At 40.3% G+C, this 25,111-nt stretch overlaps 1 protein-coding gene across 1 annotated transcript in view; it reads right to left on the bottom strand.

The window, feature by feature from the left end:
• The window catches only part of LOC150082973 (cerebellar degeneration-related protein 2-like), a 187,962-nt gene extending 180,041 nt beyond the window's left edge, over positions 1–7,921 (bottom strand). Inside the window, exon 1 of the mRNA XM_090377705.1 lies at positions 7,647–7,921. Coding sequence (XP_090233831.1) covers positions 7,647–7,683 — 37 coding nt within the window. The 5' untranslated portion in view covers positions 7,684–7,921. The remainder of the gene's footprint in view (positions 1–7,646) is intronic.
• Positions 7,922–25,111: the final 17,190 nt, after the last annotated feature.

The following is a 25,111-nucleotide window of genomic DNA, read 5'->3' as shown; positions in this document are numbered from 1 at the left end:
TTGCCATCCGCTTTTAGGAAAACACGTGATGTTAGAAGTCCTACAAATTCTGGTGGTGAACATGGAGCTGTAGTAGTAGGGTTTCAGGAGCATCAGTGACCAAGGCCATATTGCTCAGTGTACATATATACTGAGTGTGATCCGAGGTCGATTTTCTGTTTTGCTGAACAAATCGAATTTCCGGGAGAAAAATCCATGCTACAGTCGCCTGAGGACATGGAGTAATGGTATTCCAATGCACAAAAATTACAGGAACATTAAGCAAACGATTATCATTCGAAGCACCGTATTCAGCAGTCACGTGTACTTATGCACCCGCGCGCCTGACCACTCGGCTACGGCAGCCTCAAGTTATAAGTCTAACTAAATGCGTTTATAAGGCTTTAAGTGAGTTACATTTTAGACACGTTAACAAATAGTAATAATTCATGATTTTGAACAACAAAAAAAAAAAAAAAAGTACAAAAAAAGCAATGACTTTTTTTTTGTGACGTATATCAGCCACATTGGCCATTCATTCCTCCAACCAGCTCACCGCAACAAACGTATCCAAACTAACCTTCACTGCATATACGATACGTGGATAACCTACGTGATATGCATGAAGAAAAAAAATTAATAACTGGCAGATTTCTATTGGTGCAATTTTAATGAAATTTGGGATGGCTTGATAAATCTTTCTAAAAGAGCCAAATATGAAATTTTATGAATATATATCCAGTATGAGTCAAGTTATTACATGTGGCACTTTAAGAGTTCCACACGCTAGTATAGAATCTGTATGGTGTGAGATAGTTGAAAACAAAGGTGTAATTGAGAGAGAGTAATCTACAGGCCAGGTGATTGTGAAGATTATGACAAAAGCCTCTACATGCAAATGGAATGGGCAAGTAAGCGTCAATGCCTTATTATGGGTGATTTCAATTTGCCTCTAATTGATTGGAGTAAATGGGAAGGAAACTCGACATGGGGAACAAAATTTTTAAATCAACTAGATGACTGTTATTTGTATCAACATGCCAGGGAAAGTACTAGAGAAAGGAATATCCTAGACCTCATCATCTCCCATGAATCAGATGACATAACAGGGCTGACAGTAGAGGAACCAGTAGCAGGAAGTGATCACGGAGTTCTACGGTGGATGATGACGAGAGAGGTAGCAGTAGTAAAAGGCAAAGGAATGGGTTTCAATTTCAGAAAAGGAAATTACGATGCCTTAAGGTCTATATGGCTGCTATTAACTTGGTAGATATTGCGCGGAGAATGAATACAATTGAACTGTGGTACGCTTTTAAAACATTAATCACAGATGCCTTGAATGCGTATATACCATTAAACAAATACTCCACGAGGACGGTTCCAAGTTGGATGAATAGTGAAGTTGCCACATTACTTGAGCAGAAAAAGGTGGCATGGAAAGGTTACGGAGCAATAAAAAGTACTGAAGGCTATAACAGCTACAAGGTGGTGTGTAATAGAACCACAGAAAAGGTTCGACAGGCAAAGGCAGTTTATGAGAAATCACTAGCAAACAGAGCAAAGAGGGGGTATAAAGAATTCTTCACATATATAAATGCCAAGAAGAGCAGGACAAACCAGATCGGACCTTTACGTAAGGGAAAGGGGATAGTAATAAATACACCAGCTTCCGTTGCAGATGAACTCAACAGTTATTTTGCATCGATATTTACAAATGAAAACCTTTTGTGGCAATGGGAAATTGTGGGAGCGAAGTTGAAAAATATGTAATTAATGATATTGAAATTTCGCGAGATTATTTAATGAAAAAAACTTTCGAGCCTACAGGCCAGTAAAGCTCCTGGAGTTGATGGAATATACCCTATAATCTTAAGGGAGGCGGCAAGCGAGTGCATTGAACCATTGAGGCTAATTATGCGAGCATCATGAGATTCCGTTGCAACGAGCAACGAGTTTCCGTTGGATTGGAAAAGTTCCAATGTATCTCCAATACATAAGGATGGCCCTAAGAGTGAGTGGGAAATTATCGACCTGTCAGTTTAGTCTGATTCAGTGGTAGGGAAAATCATGGAGGCAATGATCAAGGCTGGAATTTAGGATCATTTGAATCGAATTGAAATTCTCAAGGATACTCAGCATGGTTTGGTTTTATAAAGGGAAAATCATGTTTATCAAATCTGTTTCGCTATTTTGAAAGGGTCACGAGCTGGATTTCGGGAATAATTTCGACATTTGTTTATTTAGATTTCAGCAAAGCTTTTGACTCAGTCCCACATGAGCGGTTACTTTATAAGCTGGAAAAATCCTTAGATGTATAGCAGGATGGCTTCAGGGCAGGAGGCAGAGGGTTGTGATAAATGGCTATTCCTCAGATTGGGTTGATGTAAGAAGTGGGGTTCCCAAGGATCAGTATTAGGACCACTGTTGTTTTTAATTTTCATAAACGACATCGATGACGGGATAGAGGGCGTGATGTCTAAATTTGCAGATGTTAAAATTGGTAGAGTAGTTAATGATCACTGTCAAGCTGAGCTTCTTCAGAGAGACCTAGATAGACTTCAGGAATGGTCAGAAAAATGGCAGCTATGCTTTAATCCAACAAAGTGTAAGGTATTACACCTGGGAAACAGTAATCCCAAAATAACTTATTCACTTGGTGGAGTTCAACTAAACCCGGTACTGGAGGAAAGGAACTTGGGTGTTACGATACGGGCATACATGAAATTCTGTGAGCATTGTAAACAGGTTTCAAGGAAGGCCCAAAGTGTCTTATCGATGAGCTATCGAACTTTTGCAAGTAGAGATAGGGACGTGATAATCCCATTATATAAGGCTTTTGTTAGACCACACTTGGAATACTGTGTTCAAGTATGAAGCCTGCACCTAAAGAAAGACATCGAGCTACTTGAAAGGGTGGAAAGAAGGGTAACTCGCCTGGTGAGATCGGCAAAAGGGCGTCCTTATGAAGAAAGACTTCGAATATGTGGGTTGCAGAGTTTGGAAACTAGACACCTTAGAGGAGATTTGATTGAGGTGTTTAAGGCTCTGAGAGGCATCAGTAAAATGAATGAGGACGAAATTTTCATTATAAATGATGCTAGAACTAGAGGACATAAATTCAAGTTACGGGGGGAAAATGTTTAGATTGGACTGCAGGAAGTTTCATTTTAGCCAGCGAGTTATAAATTACTGGAATAAGTTGCCTTCATGGGTGGTAGAGGCTGACAGTTTGGGGAAATTCAAAGGTCATGCGCATAGGATGATAGGTTTAATTTCCTTTTCTTTTATTAATTATTATTATTATTTTTTTATCATTGTTTTATTCGTTTATTTTTATTTATTTTTATTTTTTTGGCTGGTGAAGCATAAGCCATAGGCTTTCTTGCACCATGCGGCCATTACTAATACTAAGTAATGGCCGCATGGCCGCATATACTAAGAGTATATGCGAACGCGCTTATAAAATAAATGATACATAAATGACCCATATATCAAACAACCACATTTCAGCCACATACACTGCGTAACAGCATAGGTCATTCTAGTGGAAACAGCCCAATCGTGAATCCATGGCCACCAGTTCTCCTGGAAGATTGTATATCAACTACGTCCGAAAAACCTTCCCCTACTTCATAATTGGGCCTCCACTTAAAATCAGCCCAAAATAAATATATTTAGCGAAACATATCGAATTACTAGAGAAGCATGAATACGCATCAACTGAAAATTTTCATCCAAATGTGTGATGTAGTAATATCTGTGGGTCTAAAATGAATATTAGAGGAGCCATCACGTGGCATGGGGATACTTTGTAGCAACAAACACCCCATCGATGTTCGTATATAAAGCTAGAGGTACAAAAATCTACGTTCCAGAACTTTAAAAAATAAACATGGAATAAATTGTCCATAACAAACACACGCACTACCCTATAAATAACAGAAGGTGGCAAAACAGGCCCAATGATGAAACATTTGAAACTGTAGGTGTTGTGCACAAGTTGACATTCGTAACCTCCTTCCCCTGACTTAAGGTGTTTACTCTTCAGTTTTGTTTAGGGAGACATTTTCCCTTTCAATCGGGGCCAAGAAACGTCTTAAATGACCCCTAACTTTGTTCGGATCGGACGCACTGAGATTTTCATTATAAATCAGCGGTTCCCTACATTTGTAACATACCCTGTTGCGAAAATGGTTGTTTACAGGTGTACTCCATTTTAAAATAAAAGGCTGGGAACCCCTGTTATAAAACAAAAACCACTGCGTAATCACTTCTCTTAACGTTAGCACATATCAGTTACTTTGAATGTAGGTTGTTTGCTGGTGTAAGACAGTACAAACAACAAAAAAGCAGCCTCTGAGTTTACAAACGTAACCTACATACAAGGCTGCCAGTTCATAAATACTTTATTAAAAAATGTTAAATAATAATGAAACCGCTGTTATAAAAAAAACAAAACGGTTCGGATGCTAATAATGCAATCAGACCGAAACCAAGAAATAATTGTAACTGAGTCGAATTGCTTTCATTTATCACAGAGTACAGAATATTCCAGGTCTAATTTAAGAATAGTGTTTTGTTCCCGCTAATCTCAAAACCACTTTTTTTTCTTTCTCCAGTACGTTGTAAAAAACATAAAACTGGGACAGTCGAAGGCCACCCATATTCGTTTGTGATTGAAAATCATTACTCTAAAAAATGCTTATAAAAATTTCATATTATACATTTATAATATTAATAGGTGAAATTGAACAATTCCAATATCTTCTAACCATTTTACACCTTCCAAAATGCCATTCGTGATAGGTAGGATGGAAGGGAGGTCTAAGGCGGTCTTTGTTAACAAGTGACTCGCTTGAGAAAAGTTTCAGCTGAGATTCATCCCCGGTTAAACTGTTAAATTTTATCAAACTAAATGCTTTTAACAAGTCTCAGGCCAGCCACCGCTCCAGCAAGCATCTGGCTGAAGTGGCCATAGCATTCAAAAAGGTAGGGACCTTTCGAATGGTGTCTTTGAAGATCTCGAATACGTATCACATATTTGGAACTCATCATCAAGGAGCCTGGCAACTAAGAAGACTGAGGTTTTGTACAGAAACATTTTGTAAGGTACATCTCCAACAGAAATCCACAGTTTTACTGGAATAAAGACTAACTTCCTGCTAGACTATTTTAATCTTCAGCAGCTTATTACTCGCAGAAACAAGGCTGATATTAAATTGCTTTACTAAATACTCTTAGGAAACTACAAAAGCCCGAAATTCTAGAGAAGATATCAATCGTTCACCGGCAACAGTCCATAAAAGGACTATTTCCAAGAATAATGCTTTCCAAATCAATGTGAGAAAGAACACCATCGTTAATACACTGATCAATATTGCAAATATGAATAAAATGTTGTTTTGGTAGCAAGCTAACTTTCTTCAGGAATCCAGACATCATAAATTATATTTGTTTCTATATTGTATATTTGTTTTATTGAATTTATTTCTTTTACGTTCTGTTATCCTGAACTCAGTATCATACACCGTTACTAGCTTTTCTGTTATCAAAAGGACCAAACTGGAAGATAAAATCATGGACAAATATCCAAGAATGGCTTTGATGGTATGCTGCATATCAAGTTTATATATTCACTTCATAAGAATACGGGAAGCTTATACTCCTGATCTTTTCTAACAGGGAGGAACTTGGCTTGTGAAAGGGAAATGGACGAAACCGTGCTGGGAAAGGAAGGAAGGGTCTGGTGAGCCCTGATTAAAAGCATTCCGCATCATTCGTTCTAAAGAAGTTCCATGGCATGCTCTGTCGTATTGCATACCTACTAACCACAAACACGTACATCAGCAGGAAACAGCTCGAGTTCGATTAACTCTTCAACGGGTCATGTCCCGTTGTTCTACAAAAATAGTCTCGATCCTACAGCGTATGCAAATATTATCAGTGGCGCTCATAAATCATAATTGAGGCTCGCTCGTGTAACAGTCAAGTTCTCCGATTAGTGGGTCACTAGGCCTATTTCTGGAACGTCCAGCTGAGATTGAGAATTTGGAGTACTCCTCCCCCGTTATCCTCCGCTTTATCGTAGCGACAGTGATAGCGGCCGGTCGATTAATATTGGTAGTGGTCACCTCCCCTTTCGAAGAGGGTTAATGGCCCACTTACATAAGAATCAATCGATCTATTGGTGTATATATACACACACGATAGTTTTCTTTCTGGAGGTCGCTCTCTTTAGAAGGAAAAGGGGTGCTCGGCTGGCATTGTTGTCGGAACCTTTGAAGCGGAGGAAAGGGGTAATAGCAGGTCACACGGAACTGGTTTCGGAGGCACCTCATGCATAATAAACACAAGTTTATAATGTAACCGCGATTGATACAGGCAGGGCGTGCAACACCGGACAGCTATTCTGGTAATAAGCACACGTGTCCGACGACTTCTCTTTTCTGTTTTGTTTTAATCAAGAGATTTCTCTCTCCTTCCTCTTCTCAGTATTCCTCTGGAGTACTAAAAACGTTCTAAAGGCACATCATCTTGCTACGTATTAGTCACTCCACAAGTGTTGCATTGTTTATTTATTTAGACAGATTATCGTATGGGATAGATAGGTACATAAATGTAATATATTTGCGCACCCTCCACCCGGCCCTCATAAACCAGTTTTCTTTAAATTTCTACCGGAATATTTTTATTACCCCATCACTCTTTGTGATATTACATACACATATCGTGTCAATGTTTTGTACCCATCATTTTCCCTTCATAGAATCGAATACGCCCTTTCTTTGTTTGTATGTCTGTCTCGCTCTACTTCCTACAGAGAGAGTCGTTGAATTTAATACGTACATAAGAACTGGTAGACACTGTATTATGCAACAGCTTACTTGCAGACATTGGTAGAGACTTAGTTTGGAATTTACCAAACTGGACGACAACATTCATATTCAAAATAATGTTTTACAACTAATCTCCAGAAAGGAATTAATTATGCTAATAGAAAAAAGTGGATTTTTTTTGTAGAAGGAATGGATGGACGAATAATCAGAATGCAGAAATCAAAAATATCTATAAAATATAAAAGATTTTCTTTAACTTAACAGATATCGTTTCTTCTGAACATTAAAAGCCTCTTTTCAACCCCACGATAGCCAAAGTGAATAATAGCTGGTGGTTACCTCAACCAAACAACCTAGAAATTGTATTCGCGACACTGGTGGGAATAGAGGGATTACGCAGTTGTACAGGATGGTTGATTAATAGGGTTAATGGACTTTGTTCACTCTGAACAAAGTCCATTTTAGAAAGAATTTCATTCTTTCTTTCTGGATTAGTATTAGGGCACCCTAGACCACGAGGCGTTGGGTATCATGAATAGTAATAGAAACGCAATAACACCGAATTCGAACCCACTTCTTTCCAAAAGAATAAAACCATTCACCCCCGGGAAAGCCCCTCTTTAGTTAGAAAGAGAAAAGCACTCAGAACATACTCATACCTTGTTGAACGAAACGTGTGATATAAAGTTTTGAGCGTTGTATTTTCACAAGAGTTGTATTCTAAAACTGACTTGTGCGCGTGAAGCAAAATCTTAACTATTTCCTTACTTCAAAACCGCTTCGCTGTAATCATTTTTATGAATCTAAAAATATTTATGAATGCGTACTTACCTTCCCCCAAATTCGCATTTCCTGAGAAGTACGACATGTCACGTAAATTGGTAGTTTTTAGTGGCCCGGCACTCTTCGACCCTCGTTCGATATTATCGCTTGAAATCGTGCACAGCTGTAAAGAGAAGCGTCATCTTGGTTTCAGAGTCCTTGTAAACAGCTCTATGTGACGTGTGGGTAGACTTTGACGTTTTGTATCATCTGGCAGTGCTCGAAACAGAATGCTTTATCTGCTGCACACTGAGCGAGCAAGAAGTGGCTCACTGAGAGAAAAAGAAAAAGCAAAAATTCATTTGGCCTTTTCTTGTTACCAGCAACTGGTGGTGCCTGCATGTCTGGCGTTTTTGAATTCCTCCAATTATGACTAATTCGAAGAAATTCTTCTGTGGTTTATTACCCTTTCATAGAGGCAAAGGCGGGGGAGACGTGAGGTCAACAGGATCTGACCTTATAATTTCTGGCTCGCGTGCCACTTAATGTGGGTCTCCTCTCAACCCGTATTTTATTTCGTTGACGGGAAATCTGTTCGCTCACGCGGCTCGCGGAATTAATACAAAACACTTTCTTCAGGACGATAATTTCAAATCAGTTAAGTTTTAAGCAGAATTACGCCCATATATAACAGGCTGCTATTTCTTGGCTTCTTTCTCCAAATTGTCTCACGAAGCAACCGAATTACATTAAGGAAGGCAGTGAAGGAAGTAAGCAAACCCTTGGCCATAATTATGAGAGAATTCAGGGGACCTCCCCGGGGACTGAAGATGTGGGAATGCAACCCCAATTCACAAAGGGGGATAAAAGGGTGAAACGAGTAATTACAGACCTGTTAGTTTTAACTTCTGTTCAGTGGAAAATGGCTTCGTGGACAGCATAGTTCATAGGATCGCCATCCTCCGCACACCGGGTGGAAAAGACCCGGGTTCGAGACCTGTCGATAACGTGAGGAATTTTTATGGGCCTTTCTCACAACGTGGCTGAGTTAGTCGGTCTCAGGTGAAGGTAGCATGGTTTTTTCTCCCGGAAACTAGGGTTTTTTGTACAATTAAACAGAAAATCGACCTCAGAACAAACGCAATTTGCAGACAATATACGTGGAGGAATATTGCCTTAGTCCTCTATGCTCATAACACCTTACTACTTATCAACTTATCCAGAGAAAATAATAGAGTCACTGATAAAAGAAGTAACGCAGGATCATATAGAGAAGGCTAGAATTATACTTCCGACACAGCATGGGTTTGTTAAGGGAAAATCTTGTCTGACCAATTTGATTGGATACTAAAATGTGGTCACAAAGGAACTGGTTGCAAAAAATAATTTTGATATCATATACTTGGACTTCAGGAAAGCTTTTGATATTGTTGCACATGGAAGACTGCTGTACAAATTGTCGCGGTATAGCATTAAGGGCAAGTTCAGGCTGTGGATAAAGGGATGGTTGAGTGGGAGAAGACAGAGAGTTGTAATCAATGGACACTGCTCTTCGTGAACTAATGTTATTAGTGGAGCCCCCAAGGTTCGGTATTGGGCTCATTGTTGTTTTCGGTATTTATCAATGATATTGATGACAGGCATATCAGGCTTAATGCCCAAGTTCGCAGAGGATACAAAGGTTGGCAGGGTGGTTTATGACAGGAATAACGGTATGCTATTGCAACAGGATCTTGAAAAGTTAGGTAGATGAGCTAAGAAATGGCAATTGAAGTTTAACATCGACAAATGCAAAGTACTGCACATGGGTAACAATAACCCCAGAGTAACGTACTAACTATGACACTACGCCCAGGGTAGTGGAGAATGAAAAAGACCTGGGGGTAATTGTGCAGTCAGATACGAATTTCTCTGAGCAATTCAGACAGGTGGCCAGGACAGCTCATGGGGTATTGTTAATGATATACAGAAACTTTTCTAGCAGGGATAAGGAGGTGATTATCCTATTGTATAAGACAATGGTCAGGCCACATCTAGGAGTTCTGCATATAGGCCTGAAAGGCCTCATTTTAGGAAGGATGTCGAGCAGTTGAAGCTGTTACAGAGAAGGGCAACGAGATTGATGAGGGGAACAAAGGCCGTGCTTTTAGCAAGAAAGGCTCAAGTTCTGCAAATTGCAGCGTCTGAAGACCAGGCCCCTGCGAAGTGATCTGATTGAGGTGTATAAGGCCTTGAATAGTTTGAGCAAGCTCAATGCTGATAGGATTCTTCCACTTGCTCAGATTACGTACTTGAGGGGGGCATAAATTCAAATTGAGAAAGGACGGTTGCAGAATAAACGTGAGGAAGTTTGCCTGTAGCCAGCAGATGGTTGAAACAAACTTCCATCTGTTGCTTTGGAAGTTGATAGCTTAAATATTGAAGGAACTAGATAAACTATTGAAAGGAATGAATAGGTGAAATGGGAAGTGTCTTTTTTTTTTTTTTGCTGATGTATAACTTTTCTTTCTTGCATCATTTGCCACTACTAATGCTAATTCGAAATGTGTGTGTGTGTGTGTGTGTGTGTGGAGTCAAAGCAACTAAGAACATGAAACATCAGTTGTCTCTAAATTGCGCGCATTCTGTGGTCGATTTGCTGTTTTGGTGACCGAAAAAAACTGAGATTTCGGGAGAAAAGAAACCCATGCAACTCTTGCCTGAGACCCACTAAGTCACAATGTGGACTGAGTTCACGTTGTGAAAAAGACCCACAAAAATTCCTGGCGTCATTGATTGGATTCGAATTCGGTTATTTTCCATCCGGTATGGGGAGAATAGCGATTATAGCTATTGTTACCCGCGACAGTGGTTTCTCCAAACACATGCCTTCCACTTGTTTTCTGATTTTTCAATGAAAGATTACTCGATGAAAATCTCTATTGAGCCAAAATGAAGTTCGTTGTGGAAGCTTAGCCTAGGTCTACTTTCGTTAATTATACTCAGATCCCCACTTTGAAATTATTTATTTTCTTTATTTATTTACTTGATTTACATAATTTTCTGGACAGGGTGAACTTGTGGAAATTCAAAAATACCGTTGTTCAAATCTAACGTCTCACAGATCCTCCCCACTTCGATATCCATAAAACTTCTGCTGCCTTGGCAAATAAACTGATGCATCATCCTTCAATATGCACTGAGACAGTAAATGAAAAAATATCTGGTTAGAAAAAAGAAAAATTTCAAGATCGAGTACTCCTGTTGGGCTTTGATGACACCAGTTATCCTCTGGGAGAATACTTGAACACATTTGACGTTTCTATCTAGAGTTACCACTATGGGAGTAATTTTCCTTCCTGATGGAATCCTCTAACAAATGTTTGACTTTAATCAATGGTGTAATTTCCTCTTCTTCATAAAGAAAGGCTGCCTTAAACATTGCTGTGTCAGTTCAATAATAACTTACACCCATGTAGCCTTTTGTCTGTTGTATTGACCATGTTGACACTTACGTAGCCCTTGTGGGTAGCACAGTTAGTACAATCACCGTCCTCCTTCCCACTCCGGACAAAAAAGACCCGAGTTCGAATTCCGTCAATCACGCGAAGATTTTTATGGGTCTTTTTTTCACAAATGTTGAGTTAGTCTGTCTCAGGCAGGCATAACATGGTTTTTTCTCCTGGAAACTCGGGTTTTACGTCCAGAAAACTGACTACAGAATACACGAAATTTACAGACATATATACGGCACAACATGGCCTAAGTTGCTGATGCGTCTAAAACTTACAACAACTGTTCCTATTCTTGTGACCAGAGGCAAACTTGTTTTGGCAACACGCAGCATTAATACGGGATGAATTGGTCTGTGATGTTTAGGCGGGTTGTGGTGGTCTCCAGTGTTGTAGTTGAGCAAAGGCTTGGTGGTGAAATCCACCAGCAGCACGTATCCCTTATTAAGAGCACCAAGCTCTGTCCAATGAGCATCTTCACTGTAATCAAGGGTTGCTGTATGTTTATCAATTGAAACATCTGCTAAATATTCATCGATATTGCTAGGGCTGTAATACGCGTGTAATGGTGGTAGGAATATTGATTTCCAGTTCTCCCATTTTAATATCCGGAACTCATTTGAGAAAAGTGGTTTTATTGTCGTGGGAGCTACCGCTCTCACGGCAATGAAACGATATCTTATCCATCACTGTTATATTTCAGCTCCATATAATAGTGGTATATAAGGTACCATCCTGACGTTTACTTCCTAATAAGTTGCAGACCTTGCTTTGCTATCCGAGTGCAGAACAAGAAGAAAGCTTTTCTGTCTGCAGATGGAATCGCAGTTTGGGATCGAATTTTAAACTATTAAATCAGTTAGAATTGGTGAGTACCTCTAACCAAATGAGCACTTTTCGGAGTTCTTGACAAGAGTACAACCAGCAATCACCAGTGAATACTACTGACTTATATCCAGTCCTGGTGGGTAGCACAGTTGGTAGAATCGCTGTCCTCCTCACTCCGGGTGGGAAAAACTTGAGTTCCAGTCCCGTCGCTGACGTTAGGACTTCTTATGGACCTTTTTCACAACGCAGATGAGTTAGTCGGTCTCAGGAGAGGGTAGCATGGTTTTATTCTCCCAGAAACTCTGTTTTTCATCCAGAAAGAGAAAAATCGACCACAGAACACACACAATTTACAGATAATATATATGGAGCAATACAGCCTTAATCGCCAATGTTCCTAAACCCTACTATTACAACAACCACAACGACTTCTATCCAAATCCGACAATTTATGAAATCCTCAAAATAATGAACTTCTGAATCACAAACTTGTGGTGAAAGCAGTCCTAAACTGGCTGATAATTCTAGGCTTGTTTTCCTCAATTGTGTAGAAACCTTCTTATGTTTCTCTCTTCTGGCTTGAATAAAGCAAATTGCTTGTTTCCTTTAAATTTTATGGCAACATTTGAAAAACCGAACATAATTATTCAGTCCAATGCACTTCATATCGATGTACTGTGGTCATTATTTATAGATACGTTAAAGAACATTATGTGCAAATATTTTTTACTGACAGTTTTTAAATCCTCTTCCATTTAGAAGTTGATTACTATAGCAAAAGGCTTAATCAGGATAATCTTGGCCTATTCGTAGGCTCGTGAGAACCCAAAATAAAAGTAGCGGATTCTGTTCTTTTGTTCAGTGAGGACGTACTTTATTTCTACATGAGTGACTGTATGGTGCACGAGTTCCTACTGATAAATGATGTTATAAATGCTGAGATAGCACCAATTTCATCAAATGTCGTACATAATTTTCAAATTTGAAATTTTTTGTGGATGCATTTCCATTACTTCTTGGTATTATTAAAGATAAAAATAATGGATGTTTTAGCATCAGTTTTGTTAGTTTTAGTGTGAAAACCTAGCAGCAGTAGTAGGGTTTTAGAAGCATCAGAGACTAAGGCCATATTGTCCAGTGTATATTGTCTGTATTCTGCGGTCGATTTTCTGTTTGCTGGATGAAAAACCCGAGTTGTCGGGAGAACAACCACACAAGTCGCGTCTGAGACCGACTAACTCAGCCACATTGCGAAAAGGGCCCATAAAAATTCGTCCCGTCATCGATGGGACTCGAACTAAGGTCTTTTTCGAGGCGGTGGGGGGGGGGGTGATATAAAAGAAGAAAGAAGTGATGTACATTGGTCCTGGCAGTGGCGTATCCAGGATTTTTTGTCAGCAGGTACATTCAGAAAAAAAAGGCACCAATTTCAATTCACAAAAAGGCTCCATTTGCTCTCTAAAAAAGCGCCACAATACCAGATTTCGGCGTCAGAGACTACAATGTACCTGCTCACCCTACTCTGGCTACGTCACTGGGTTCTGGCTTGGGAAATTGAAATGTGCACAAGGAAGCTTGATATATGTTTGAGCAGTACAGAACTCCGTGGCTGTGTTAGCTGGTCTCAGGCGTAGATAACAAGGTCCCCCCCCCTCGGCAACTCGAGTTTTTTTCCAGCAAGACAGACAAATCGACCAGAGAACACACGCAATTTACGGACATCATGTGCAATGTACGGTAGATGAAGTTAATTATTCGGGTGGCCTAAAAATAATTTGGTTTTTGGTTTTTTGAGCAGGTTGCCAGGACAGCTCATGGGGGTTTTGTCAAAGACATATAGGAATTTTGTTAGCAGGGTTATCTATTGTATAAGGCCTTATCTTGATTACTGTATTCACGTCTGAGGGGGGACTCATATTAGGAAAGATGTGGAGCGGGTGAAGCTGTTCCAGAGAAGGGCAACGAGATTGGTGAGGAGAACAAAGGGATGCTCTTGGCAAGAAAGGCTTATATTCGACAAATTGCAGCGTCTGGAGACTAGGCACCTGCGGGGTAATCTGATTGAGGCGTTTAAGGCTTTGAATTGACTGAGCATGCTCAACTCAATGCTGATGGCATTCTTCCTCATGCTCAGACTACACACATGAGGGAGCATTAATTGATGAAGGACGGTTGCAAAATAGATGTCAGAGTTTTCCTTCAACCTACGAGCAGTTTATTGCTGAAAAAAAAAAAAAACCTTGTTGTTGTGGAAGTTGATAAATAAATTCAAGGAGGAACTGAACAAACTATTGCAGGGAATGAATAAGTGAAATGGGATTTTTTTTTTTTTTTTTTTTTGGCTGCTGCTTTATAAGCTTGCTTTCCTTTACCATCATTTGCCAATGATGGTAAAGGAAAGCAAGATCGTCAAGGGTCGATTTAGATCGTCAAGGCAGATTTGGACGGGTCGATTTTCTGAGGTCAAATGGTTAACAAATGATTAATCAAACTTCTTTAAATATAAAATAATAGTAATCGACTGTTAAGAAGTTTATTTAAAGTCGATAATTATTATTATCGACTTTAAATTACCCTAGGATGTAGAGTTTCATGTAAAAATTTAGACGTGAACGTTTAAATAATAACAAAAATAGTACATGTTACTGTAAATTACAACTTACTTTTCAATTCTAGCGTTTAATTTAATTTTTATCCATCCATTCTTTCACGAGGTATATTTGGTGTTCCGAATCAGTCGAACTAGAGAAGCATTAAAAAGATGGTTTTTTCCAGTGCCGTTTTAATATTCATTCTAGATTTCTTCTGTTCTTTTCAAAAATTTTCAAAGAAATGGGTCGAGTCGATTCTAGGGGAGAAATACAGTCACAACACTTGAGATCATAGGCCTATAACAAACGAAGTTATTGCAAGTTGAAATAACAGTTATTGGTCTTGCTTCAGTGACTACACCACTGTTTTTTTTTTTTTTCTTTTTGTCTAATTACTGAAGTCAAGCAACTTCAGATGTTGTGACGGTGACTATTCAAAAATAACGTGTTTCTTTTTTTTTTTTTTTTATACTCGTTTCAGTTCAGTTTCTTAAGTAGAATAATTTTCTTCAAAATTAGCATCTTGCACGGTAAAACACACAGCCATTAGAAATAAATAAAAAGTTACAAGAGGTATGCCTGTATAATAAAATTTTCTTGGTAACATCAGCCAAAAAAAATCAAAATCAAAACTAAGCGTATCTAATGTCCCTCACTTCATTTATCGGTTTGTTTCCCGTATCTGTCCAACCCTTCTTTTACTTCACACAAACTTCCGACCTCCACAAGAGTAGGCGGGGTCTTGTTCCAACAAGCTGATAATGATTGGTATGTGGAGTGTTTCAGAAGCTAAAAAAAAACCTTATTGGATTCAGTGTGCAAATTTATCGCAACATTCAATCGTTCTTAAACTGAAGAAAAACTTCCGATCGTTTATGCTAAAGTAACCTTCTCTCAATTTAAATTTAAGCCCCTGTAGTCATGTGACTAAGTGACAAGCTACCCTCAGCGTTTAGTTTACCAAACCCTTTTGAAGTTTAAAACCACCTTGATTAGGCCACCTCACCGGCGACTACCCTTCTATGTATCCTACCCCAACGGGTCCACATCTTACATGCATGTAATATCAAAATGTCACATACCTATTGCTTTATATAATGGACAGAATTTAAGTAATTGATATAAAAATTATTCCTGGCATCCAGTTCTTTAGTGATGATAACACAATAGTTAATCGGATTATCCAGACATGCTCTTCGTTTAACAAATATTGTGATTGCTCATGATACCATTCCTATCTGGGCTATCGTGTCGTTCATTGCCCCATTTTGGTCACAGTGAAAAGGAGAAGCGTTTGATAGCTAAAGGTCCAATCCTCTTTTGTTGCTTCCTTCAATATAATTGGACAGATTCCATTAGTTCCTCGTTTACTTTTAAATGTAATAATTTCGATTCTAGACCTTTTTGGTCATTATAAAACCAATCAATTCGCAGTTAGTATTTACTAAGCCAATTATATCTTTAGGTTTAAAAATTCCATGCAAAATATTTATTCTGCTGATCAGTAGCTAGTTCACGATCATCGATACTTTACCATGCGATTCCTTTCCATTTACCACATCATAAGCAGAGAACTAAAAAGATATCTAAAACAATTGTCCAATTCTGAAATCTTTCACGATTCCTTTGATAACATTCCCCTTTTTTTGGAACAGATTCGCATTAAGACACTACGATCACTGCTTCCAGACGTTCCTTTATTCCTATGAATCCTACTCTTAACAAGACAGAAAACATTCCTTCCCGTATGACATCTCTAACATTCTAATACAGAAACTAGCCATCGAGCAAATCCATAAATACCCGCCTATTAGGCAAGTGACCCACAGCTTCGTCAATCCCTGGAGAATTCAAGTTCCCGATAATAAGCCATTCTGATTTACTGGTTCACCGTTTGTCTTTAAAGATGTTCATTATCCTCAGTGCAGTCATCTAGCCTATTCTTCCGCTCTCATTTTTGTTTACTCAATGTTGATTAAAAATAGTTATCTATTACACTGCTCGACAAAATATTTTTCGTGAATATATAATTGTGAACAGTGTCGCTGAAGGCGAATACTTAATATAATAGGCATAATGGCATGCAAATTCCGAGTATCCAATAGAAATCGATCTGCCACCTTACAGAGCCGCACATTATGCAAATTTTCATGTTTATAAAAACACGGGTTGCACCCACATCACTTCATTCCCATTTTTTTTGGCTTGGTCAGTTGGACAGCCATATCTTCAGTACTTAGGATGGCAAGTCATCCTGTTTAGATGATTCTTTCAGATGGATTTTGTTGTTATTGGGTTTTAGGAGCATCGGCGACTAAGGCCATGTTGCTCTGAGTATATTGTCTGTAATTTGTGTGTGTTATGAGGTCGATTTTCTGTTTGCTGGACGAAAAACCCGAGTTTCCGCGAGAAAAAACCATGCCTGAGACCGACTAACTTAGCCACGCTGTGAAAAAAAGTCCACAAAAATTCCTCCCGTCATCGAAGGGATTAGAACTCAGGTCTTTTCCATCCAGTGTGGGGAGGATGGCGATCCTACCAACTGTGCTGCCCACGAGGGCCTTCAGATGGCGGACCGTTGAACGACATGAAGCCGGGCAGTCGCAGGTGGTACGTTGGCTTAATGTGTCACACAGCTTCGTCTCTGCACTATGGATGCACTTTCAGGAGACAGGAACCATTACAAGAAGACCTGGACAAGGTCGCCTGAGGGCTACATCAATCATAACAGACCGCTGTCCGGCTCTAAAAGCAAGATGGAATCCTACGATGTCTTGTCACAACTATCTCTTGAGGATGCTGCGACCACAGGTGAAAACCGGACTGTGTTAAGAAGGCTCAGTTCAAGTGGACTGTAGCAAGGAAGCCAGTGGTTTGTATACCATTAGCCCCTGTGGCGAGAGTGAAGACCGGGCACACATTCTTTATTAGTGTACAACATATGAAATCCAGAGAATTAATAGCTGAAATTGTCCCCTTCTAAGGGGACAGGAACATCGATTTATTATAGATGAAAATACATATAAGGCATTTACTAATTTTACCCAACAAGTATTTGAAATCAGAAGAAAGATACACAGACAGGCCTTAAATCTTCCCCCCCACAACCAAGCAACAATCCATAGCCAAAGTGCCCATGTCTCCCACCAAGCCCAGATTATGACATTTAAATCTGACAGGATAGCTGTAACAGCACCCTGAAAGATACCCAGACTTCACATAATCAAGTCCGAACTGATGACTGGGTCGCCCTGCCATGGGTAGGGACCGGACCCCACACTCACTCACAGAGTAAACATAAAGGGAAAGGAGATGTACAGACAACCAGGGAAGCAACCCAGCCGAATAATATTAGTAAACTTGTTGCAAGGGGATGTAGGCGCCTCCGTAGCCAGGTGGGAAGGAGCAGCAGTGCGTAACACACGCTTCTTGATTAGACCGGGGTTCGAGCCCGTCACCACCAAATACGGAGGATGTGGAAAGGTCCTTCAGGGAATGACCACCGCATATCCCGGAGCAATATGGCCTTAGTTGCTAATGCTCCTAAAAACCAAAAATCAAACAAAAAAAAAAAAAAAGCAAGCAAGAGGATGCAGTGTAGAATGAAAGAAAGATGAAGGAATGAATTAGTGCGAAAGAATTGAGTAAATTGTGCTGAGCACTGAATCAATGACATAGTGAAAATGAAACTGATGAAAGGCAAAGAATGTGAAGTTATGGTGAAAGAGAGTAATCCAGCATCCCCGGTGTGATAAATAGGATGGTTGTATGGAAAAAATAAATTTAAAAAAATCATATAATGTGTAACATGAAAGGAAAAAAAATCAGAATGGAAGCAGACTGCGAATGAGGATTATGAGTGAGTATTAAATTGTGTAACCCCCCCCCCAATGATGGGCAGATGGCCCATTTATGATCCTCTGCCTATCCAAGAAGACACCATGCCGTGGCTACTTAGCCGGCGTTGGGTGGCACACACTGGCCAGTAGCACTTGACTAATGATCAGTGTGGGAGAGAGCACCAGACAGGCGCTCCAACATAGGGAGACCTTTCCCTATGATCTTTCGCTACTATCACCTGGGTTGGCTGTTCTCTCACTTCCCTATCCTCCTTACCCCATCCTGGGTGACACCCACCCCCTCTTTGCCTGGTGGATTATCCCAATGCCAACTATCATCTCCCACCACCAGAGCAGGATGTGCATCTTGACCTGGGCCCCTCTTGTGTCTCCCCTTTCAGCCAGGTGGGAGCCTTCACTAGTGCCACCTCTTTCTCTCTACCACTTGAACTCTCTCCCACTTCCTAACTCCCCACAATTCTCTTCCAACTTTCGCTTTATTTTTTTTTTACCGGGCTCTACACAAGTTCCTGGGCTAAGAGGCCGAATAAACAACAAAACCCACACTAACACTACACAAACACTCACTAACCTACTTAAATCTGGCCTTTACAGAGTTTGTATTCATCACATTGCTTGACGCAGAGTTGGGGGAAACCCCGGAGCCGCATTACAAATAACACGATACACTGTCCAATTAATCCCAAACCACAGCAGAGCTCGTCGAAACTGGTTCCATGAACATGTGACTTGGATCCCTGACAAATGGGGTACAATTCCCTTCTCCAATGAGTCCCATTTTAGCCTCCAAACATATTGTAGCCGTTATTTCATCTGGAGACAACGAGAAATGCTGCACCATTCCTCCAACATCAAAGAAAGGGACACTTAAGGTAGAAGTGGTGTTCTTGTGTGTGGGGGTGGAATGATGATCAACTGCCCCACCCCTCTTCATGTTTTTGATAGGGGTACAGTAACTGCGCGGAGGTACGAGAACAGATCCTCGAATCCTATGTGCGACTTTTTAGGGGTGCGGTTAGCCCAGATTTTCTTTTCATACGCGACAGTCCCACTGCACAAACACAACCAATAAAAAATCCCACATTAATACTACACAACCAACACAATCCCACACTAATATACAAACACTCACTAACCTACATAAATCTGGCTTTTACAGAGTTTTTGTATTCATCACATTGCTTGTCGCGGAGTTGGGAGAAATCCCCGGAACGGCATTACAATTAACACTATGCACAGAGCTCAAGTGGTGAAAGAATATCTTGAAACTGAAGGTATCCAACAACCTTGGCCAGTACGATCAGCAGACTTAAATCTTATCGAACATGTGCGGGATGGCCTTGGGCGTCGCATTGTACACCGACAATCAACTCCGCGGTCACTTAGTGAGCTAAGGTCTGAGCTGGTGGAAAAAATGGGATTTGTGGCCAAAGAATCTTATAGACATGTAAGATTCTTTGGCAAACAACAAATTATATTCCCTTATATCGAACATGGTTAATTAACCGCTATCGGGGCTGCTTAGCCGTTGGAGGGGATAATACGCCATACTAATGTCATGTGACCATATTTTCGAGCATCTTGTATCGACTTCTGTAACGTGATGAAAGCTCCCCCTTGTAGGCTCTCTACCTTCCCTATTGGCACCAAGTCAGTATATGTTAGAAGTAATGCAAGATGCAATTTATCTTAGCTTTTAGTTGACTGGTTGCTGTAGCATTCTAGGCGCATCAGCAACTCGGCCATATTGCGCCATATATAATATATCTGTACATTATCCTGCCTCAATAGCATCACGAGTCCCATGCCCTTCCAGTTCTGTTCATTAACTGTCTCTTTTTCGTCTTTACAAAAGCAATCTAAAGACGAAATAGTAGCTTCTTTTAACAGGTGCAGGCCGTGCTGAAAAATTTTATCCCATGGGCTTTGCACAGTGTTCTCCATGCTGGAATTGACTGACAAGTTGGGGACATATACTCCTTCCTATCACGATGGAGTAAAATTCCACATTGTCGCATTACGTCTAACTCCTGGCTTTTCTTCAACATCACCTCATAACTTCGAATTAAAACCTCAAATTGCCTATGCCTGATATTATTAGTAAAATGTATAAGAACATCTGCTTCTGTTTCCTTAAAAGGCATATCACCTTTTGTTTCCTTAAATGACTATTATTGTCCTTTAAGGAAATAGAAAATATCATTAATCGTGGCCCCAAGCAGACACTCTGGCCTGTCTTTTACAGAGTTTTTGTATTCATCTGTCCATATTACATTTGTCCTTATTACCCAATATATTTTCTGACAGTTCCGTCACCCAGAATTACAACTTGTGCACTATTTTGACTTTTCAGAGATGGCTTCGAATGCATGCCATCAGTACAATAATCTAAACTGATCATAAGGACAATCATTGCGGTAATTCCACCATCTGTCTTTTCATTCTGAGCCATATATTCTGGCTAGATAATTTTCACCATGATTAGCTCTCTGTCATTCTTATATTCTGTAATATTGATAAAGTTTCTTAACCATTGCAGAACAATGTGTTCAAATCGTTTTTAAAACGTTGGTGGAACATTGCAGAAGGAGATGAAAATTAGCGATGCAACATCCTCCCATAATTTCAGGAGAAATAACTCGAAAGTAACTTCTCTTATTACAATTTTTCAACCTTTCTGAGAAGTGGACACGAGGAAACTCAAGTGAATTAAATCTAAATGAAGCCATTTATTCAGGAAAACCTAACCATAATCGAAAAGAATACTGAAAGACACGAACAAGGACGCAAATACTATTTCGAAATCCCCTTTGTCATTATTTAGTTGGTACTTACATTTATTGGCACTTACGTTGAGGTACAACTACCTTATTAACGTTGTGAGACTTTCCTCTATTATATCAAGAATATTGTCTCGCGTTCTGAAGCAATTTTTTTTTATGCTCTTGCAAGCTAAGGTGCTTGAAGTTTATAAATCCTTCCTTATTTCCTTAAGCACTCTTTGATTTCTATTCCTACAATAATTTGAAATTAATTGCGAAGCAAAGTTTAGAAAATCTACAATTATAAGTCGCGATTAACTGCTTTGTTGGTTTAGATTACCAGAATATTGCTCACATTTTCCTTCATCGAACCTCATAATTTTCTCGTTGCCACTAAAGGGGTGGGGGAGAGATTGAGTGAAAACCTTTTAATTTTCCTGTTTACATACGATGAATCCCTGAGGTCGATTGAGATTACAGAATATCACATAACCAGTTTTAGAGTGAGTGAATTCTAGACCTCGTGAGTCTCTCGAGTTGTTACTTCTAACTTCATATTACTCGAGACTGTGTAATAAGCATAATATCAAGAATGCATGCCACGACCGTGCCACAGTGGCTCTCACAGCAGATATCAACACTGTCCTTCCACATCGTGGCCGAGCCAGCCGTCTTCGGTCAAACACTTCATGATTTTTCTCATGGAAAGCCGGTTTTTCATCCATAAAATATGAAAACAGACCATAGAACACTCGCAATTTACAGACACTATAGTAGCGCCTCATGTCCTTGTATAATATCCAAAAAATTGATAGCACCACGCCCGTACATCAAGTTCACTTCCTTCTTTTAAAAATATTCAGATATCTCTGACAGCTGAAGTCCTTAAAGGTACATTGCTACCTTTGATTCCATACAACCAGATCACCAGCTAGGGCTATTTTTATCCCTCGTGCAATCCTCAGAAGCCACCCCCAAGCATTCCACTCCACCTATTGGCACTTCGCACACCAAAGCCACGCGCTACTTTCCCGCTATCACACACACCCCGTTATTCCCCCCATTACGCACGAATGCGATACCACCGTACAATGGACACTTGTGACAGATTTATTAGCGGACTACCGTCGTCGTCGCATACGTGACTATGTCGGCATGCACAATACACACAGATGAGTGGGGCGTGAAAAGACTGCAGTTAGCATTATGCGGGTCCTTCGAGTTCCCATGTCATCATCGATGCCCCCATTTCGCCCATGCACGCATCCTTTCTCTTGCGCCCAACATGAACAGGACTTTGGCTGTTGACAGTGAGTAATTACTCTCTGTTTACTACGGGCTGTGAATGTAGTCACTCTGATGAACCACTTTTTTTTTCCCTCGCTCCACTAGAACATCCTGTCGTGGCAAGAACTGGCGGCTATTGTTTCGAGGTTTCTTTTTAATTGGCCGTCAGTCTCAAAGTGGAGATGCCGCGAGTCATTACGGCACTTAAGTTATCCCGAGGAAAAACATCCCGAGTCTAGAAGCGCGTGGCTGCTCTGGAGGATAAATCCAAAGAGAGAGAGAGGGAGAGGGCGATCCCCAAAGGCACCGGTACTGTCTTTGAGTGCGCGCGTGCACTAAACAAACTAAGAGGTGGTCACTAAATGCACGCATGAGTGCGTTTGTCCGTTCTTTGATTCTAATCCCGTTCGTTCTATTTTCTTTCGATGGTGCGAGTCCACTAAATCACCCCACAAGTAGAGAAATGCTGCGCGGGAATTTAGGGACGAAGGACGTCGACACTGAAGGTAGATAAGAAAAGAATAACGCGTTCCGTCGGTCACTCTTTTTTTTATTCTTTAACATTCTTTGCATCGTTTCGCCCACATCCCTTTTCTGTCCAATCCGCCCTTTTACCATTGTTCTCATTCTCTCTGTTTCTTCCGTCTTCCCCCTCCCCAGGTCTTACACCATCTTTCTATTGCCATTATCTTTGATCCAAAAGAAGAATATTATTCATTTCATCCAAGAATAGAACACAGACTACAGCAGATCAAATAAAATTTATATAATTTCGAAAGCAAAATTAAATCCACGATTACCACGTACAAGAGCTATACCACGAATAAACAACCATTATACAGTAATATAGAACACCACAAGATTGACAATATTTGTCAAAATAAATTTAGACTGAATTTATTTAAAACAAAATATCATAAATGTAAATTAATGAAGAACCACTCCCTCAATATTCCACTCCAAAGAAAACAGTGATCTAGTCTTTATGATCCTTTTGGGAACTCTTCTTTTGGAACAGAGTTGTTTTGTTTTATAATGATTACCCTCACTTCTCACAGGCTCTGTTTGATTCGCTAGTTTATTTTATTTATTTTATTATTATTAATAATAATAGGTGAAAGCAGTGGGCTCCTTAGTAATCTTATTTCCTCTCACTGTATTATATACACTGAGTGGCTTTGAGTCTACTAGTTCACAAAAGCGTTCCACAGGTATTTCCATTCATGCTTGCTGCACCGCTGTCCATAATTCCATCGGATTCTTGGGTGGAGGTTCCAAATCTCGAACGGACCTTTCAACAGCATCCCAAAGATGCTCCACAGGGTTCATGTCCGGTGAACGGGGAGGTCATTCGATGGTGGTAAAATCTGCGGAATGCTCTTCGAACCATGTTCTAGTCGCCACGGCTCTGTGGGGAGGCGCATTGTCCTGCTAGAGGAGCCCATTGTCCTGTGGGTGCACGATAAACGGATGCAGATGTCTGCAAAGATGGACATGTAACCTGTACCGTTCAGAGATGCGTCTAGACGTAACAGAGATCCCAACGTGTGCCAGTTAAACATGCTCCAGACCATTACCGACCGTCCCCCTGCCTGAACAGTTCCTTGTTGACATGATGAGTGCATAGCTTCGTGCAGTTTCCGCCAGATACGCACCCTCAGGTCCTCTCGAAATAACTGGAAATGGGACTCATTGGACCAGGAGACCCGTCTCCAAGTTCCAGTGCCGATGTTCTTACACCCAACTGAGGCGTAGAGTCCTGTGTCGTGGTGTTAGCAATGGGATTCTGGTGGGTCGGCAGCTCCCATAACCTATTGCAACTAATGATCGCCTGATGGTCTTGGTGGAGAGGTTTCTGGCACCTCCCTGGTTGACGTCGGCGGTGATTTGTACCACTGTCGCTCTCCGGTTGGTTGAAACAATGCGAGACAGACGTCGACGGCCACCCACCACCTTTCTCCGCCCATAGCGCTGTCCACGATGAGATGTTATTTCGAAAATGGCGTATTCCAGATACACTCTTGATACTGTCGAACAGGGATAGTGCAATTTCTGTACCATTCCACGATAGAGTGAACCGTGCGTCGGGCACCCACTATCATCCCTCTTTCAAAGTCGGTTAACTCACGACGTTTATCCATACTGACATCGAATTACCGTGTACGTGAATGCAGTGTACCTATATACCTGCCAAGCGGTGGGTTCGTCCGCTAGCGAGAGGTGCGAGCGCGTCGCGTTGCCCAGGAACCAGGTGACCCAAAATTCTGTCCCTTCAGTGTATATCAAAGAAAAATAACATGATTTCAGTTAGCTATAATGCACGAAAAAGACGAATTCAAAATTACACTGGAATGGCTGATAGTAAAAAGGAGATCGCAACATGTTCATGAAAAGTATTTAAATTTTTTTTCAAGGACGTATTTACTATTTATAACGACGTGTTTACAATATTTACAATCAAACATTTTCGCTTTTTACGCGTAAACATGAAAAATAAAAGCAGTTTTTATAAATGAATTTTACAGAGGGCCAGAAGAGCAGCAACTTGTAATTGAAACAGTTCAATTATCCACGTGGTCACAGTCAATTGGACGATTTCTTGGCTTGAAGAAGCCTGCGAGCAGTGTGAACGAATTCACTGAGGTTTGCAGACACATTCAACTTTAGGTAATTGACAAGGGTAGCTGGACGGATTGTCAGAAAACTTCTGATGGA

Source organism: Mastigoproctus giganteus, chromosome 7 (assembly GCF_048544385.1).
Source record: "Mastigoproctus giganteus isolate SK-2022 chromosome 7, ASM4854438v1, whole genome shotgun sequence".
Lineage (NCBI taxonomy): Eukaryota > Metazoa > Arthropoda > Arachnida > Uropygi > Thelyphonidae > Mastigoproctus > Mastigoproctus giganteus.
Note: the sequence above shows the minus strand (reverse complement) of the source record. Positions and strands in the feature narration are given on the sequence as shown.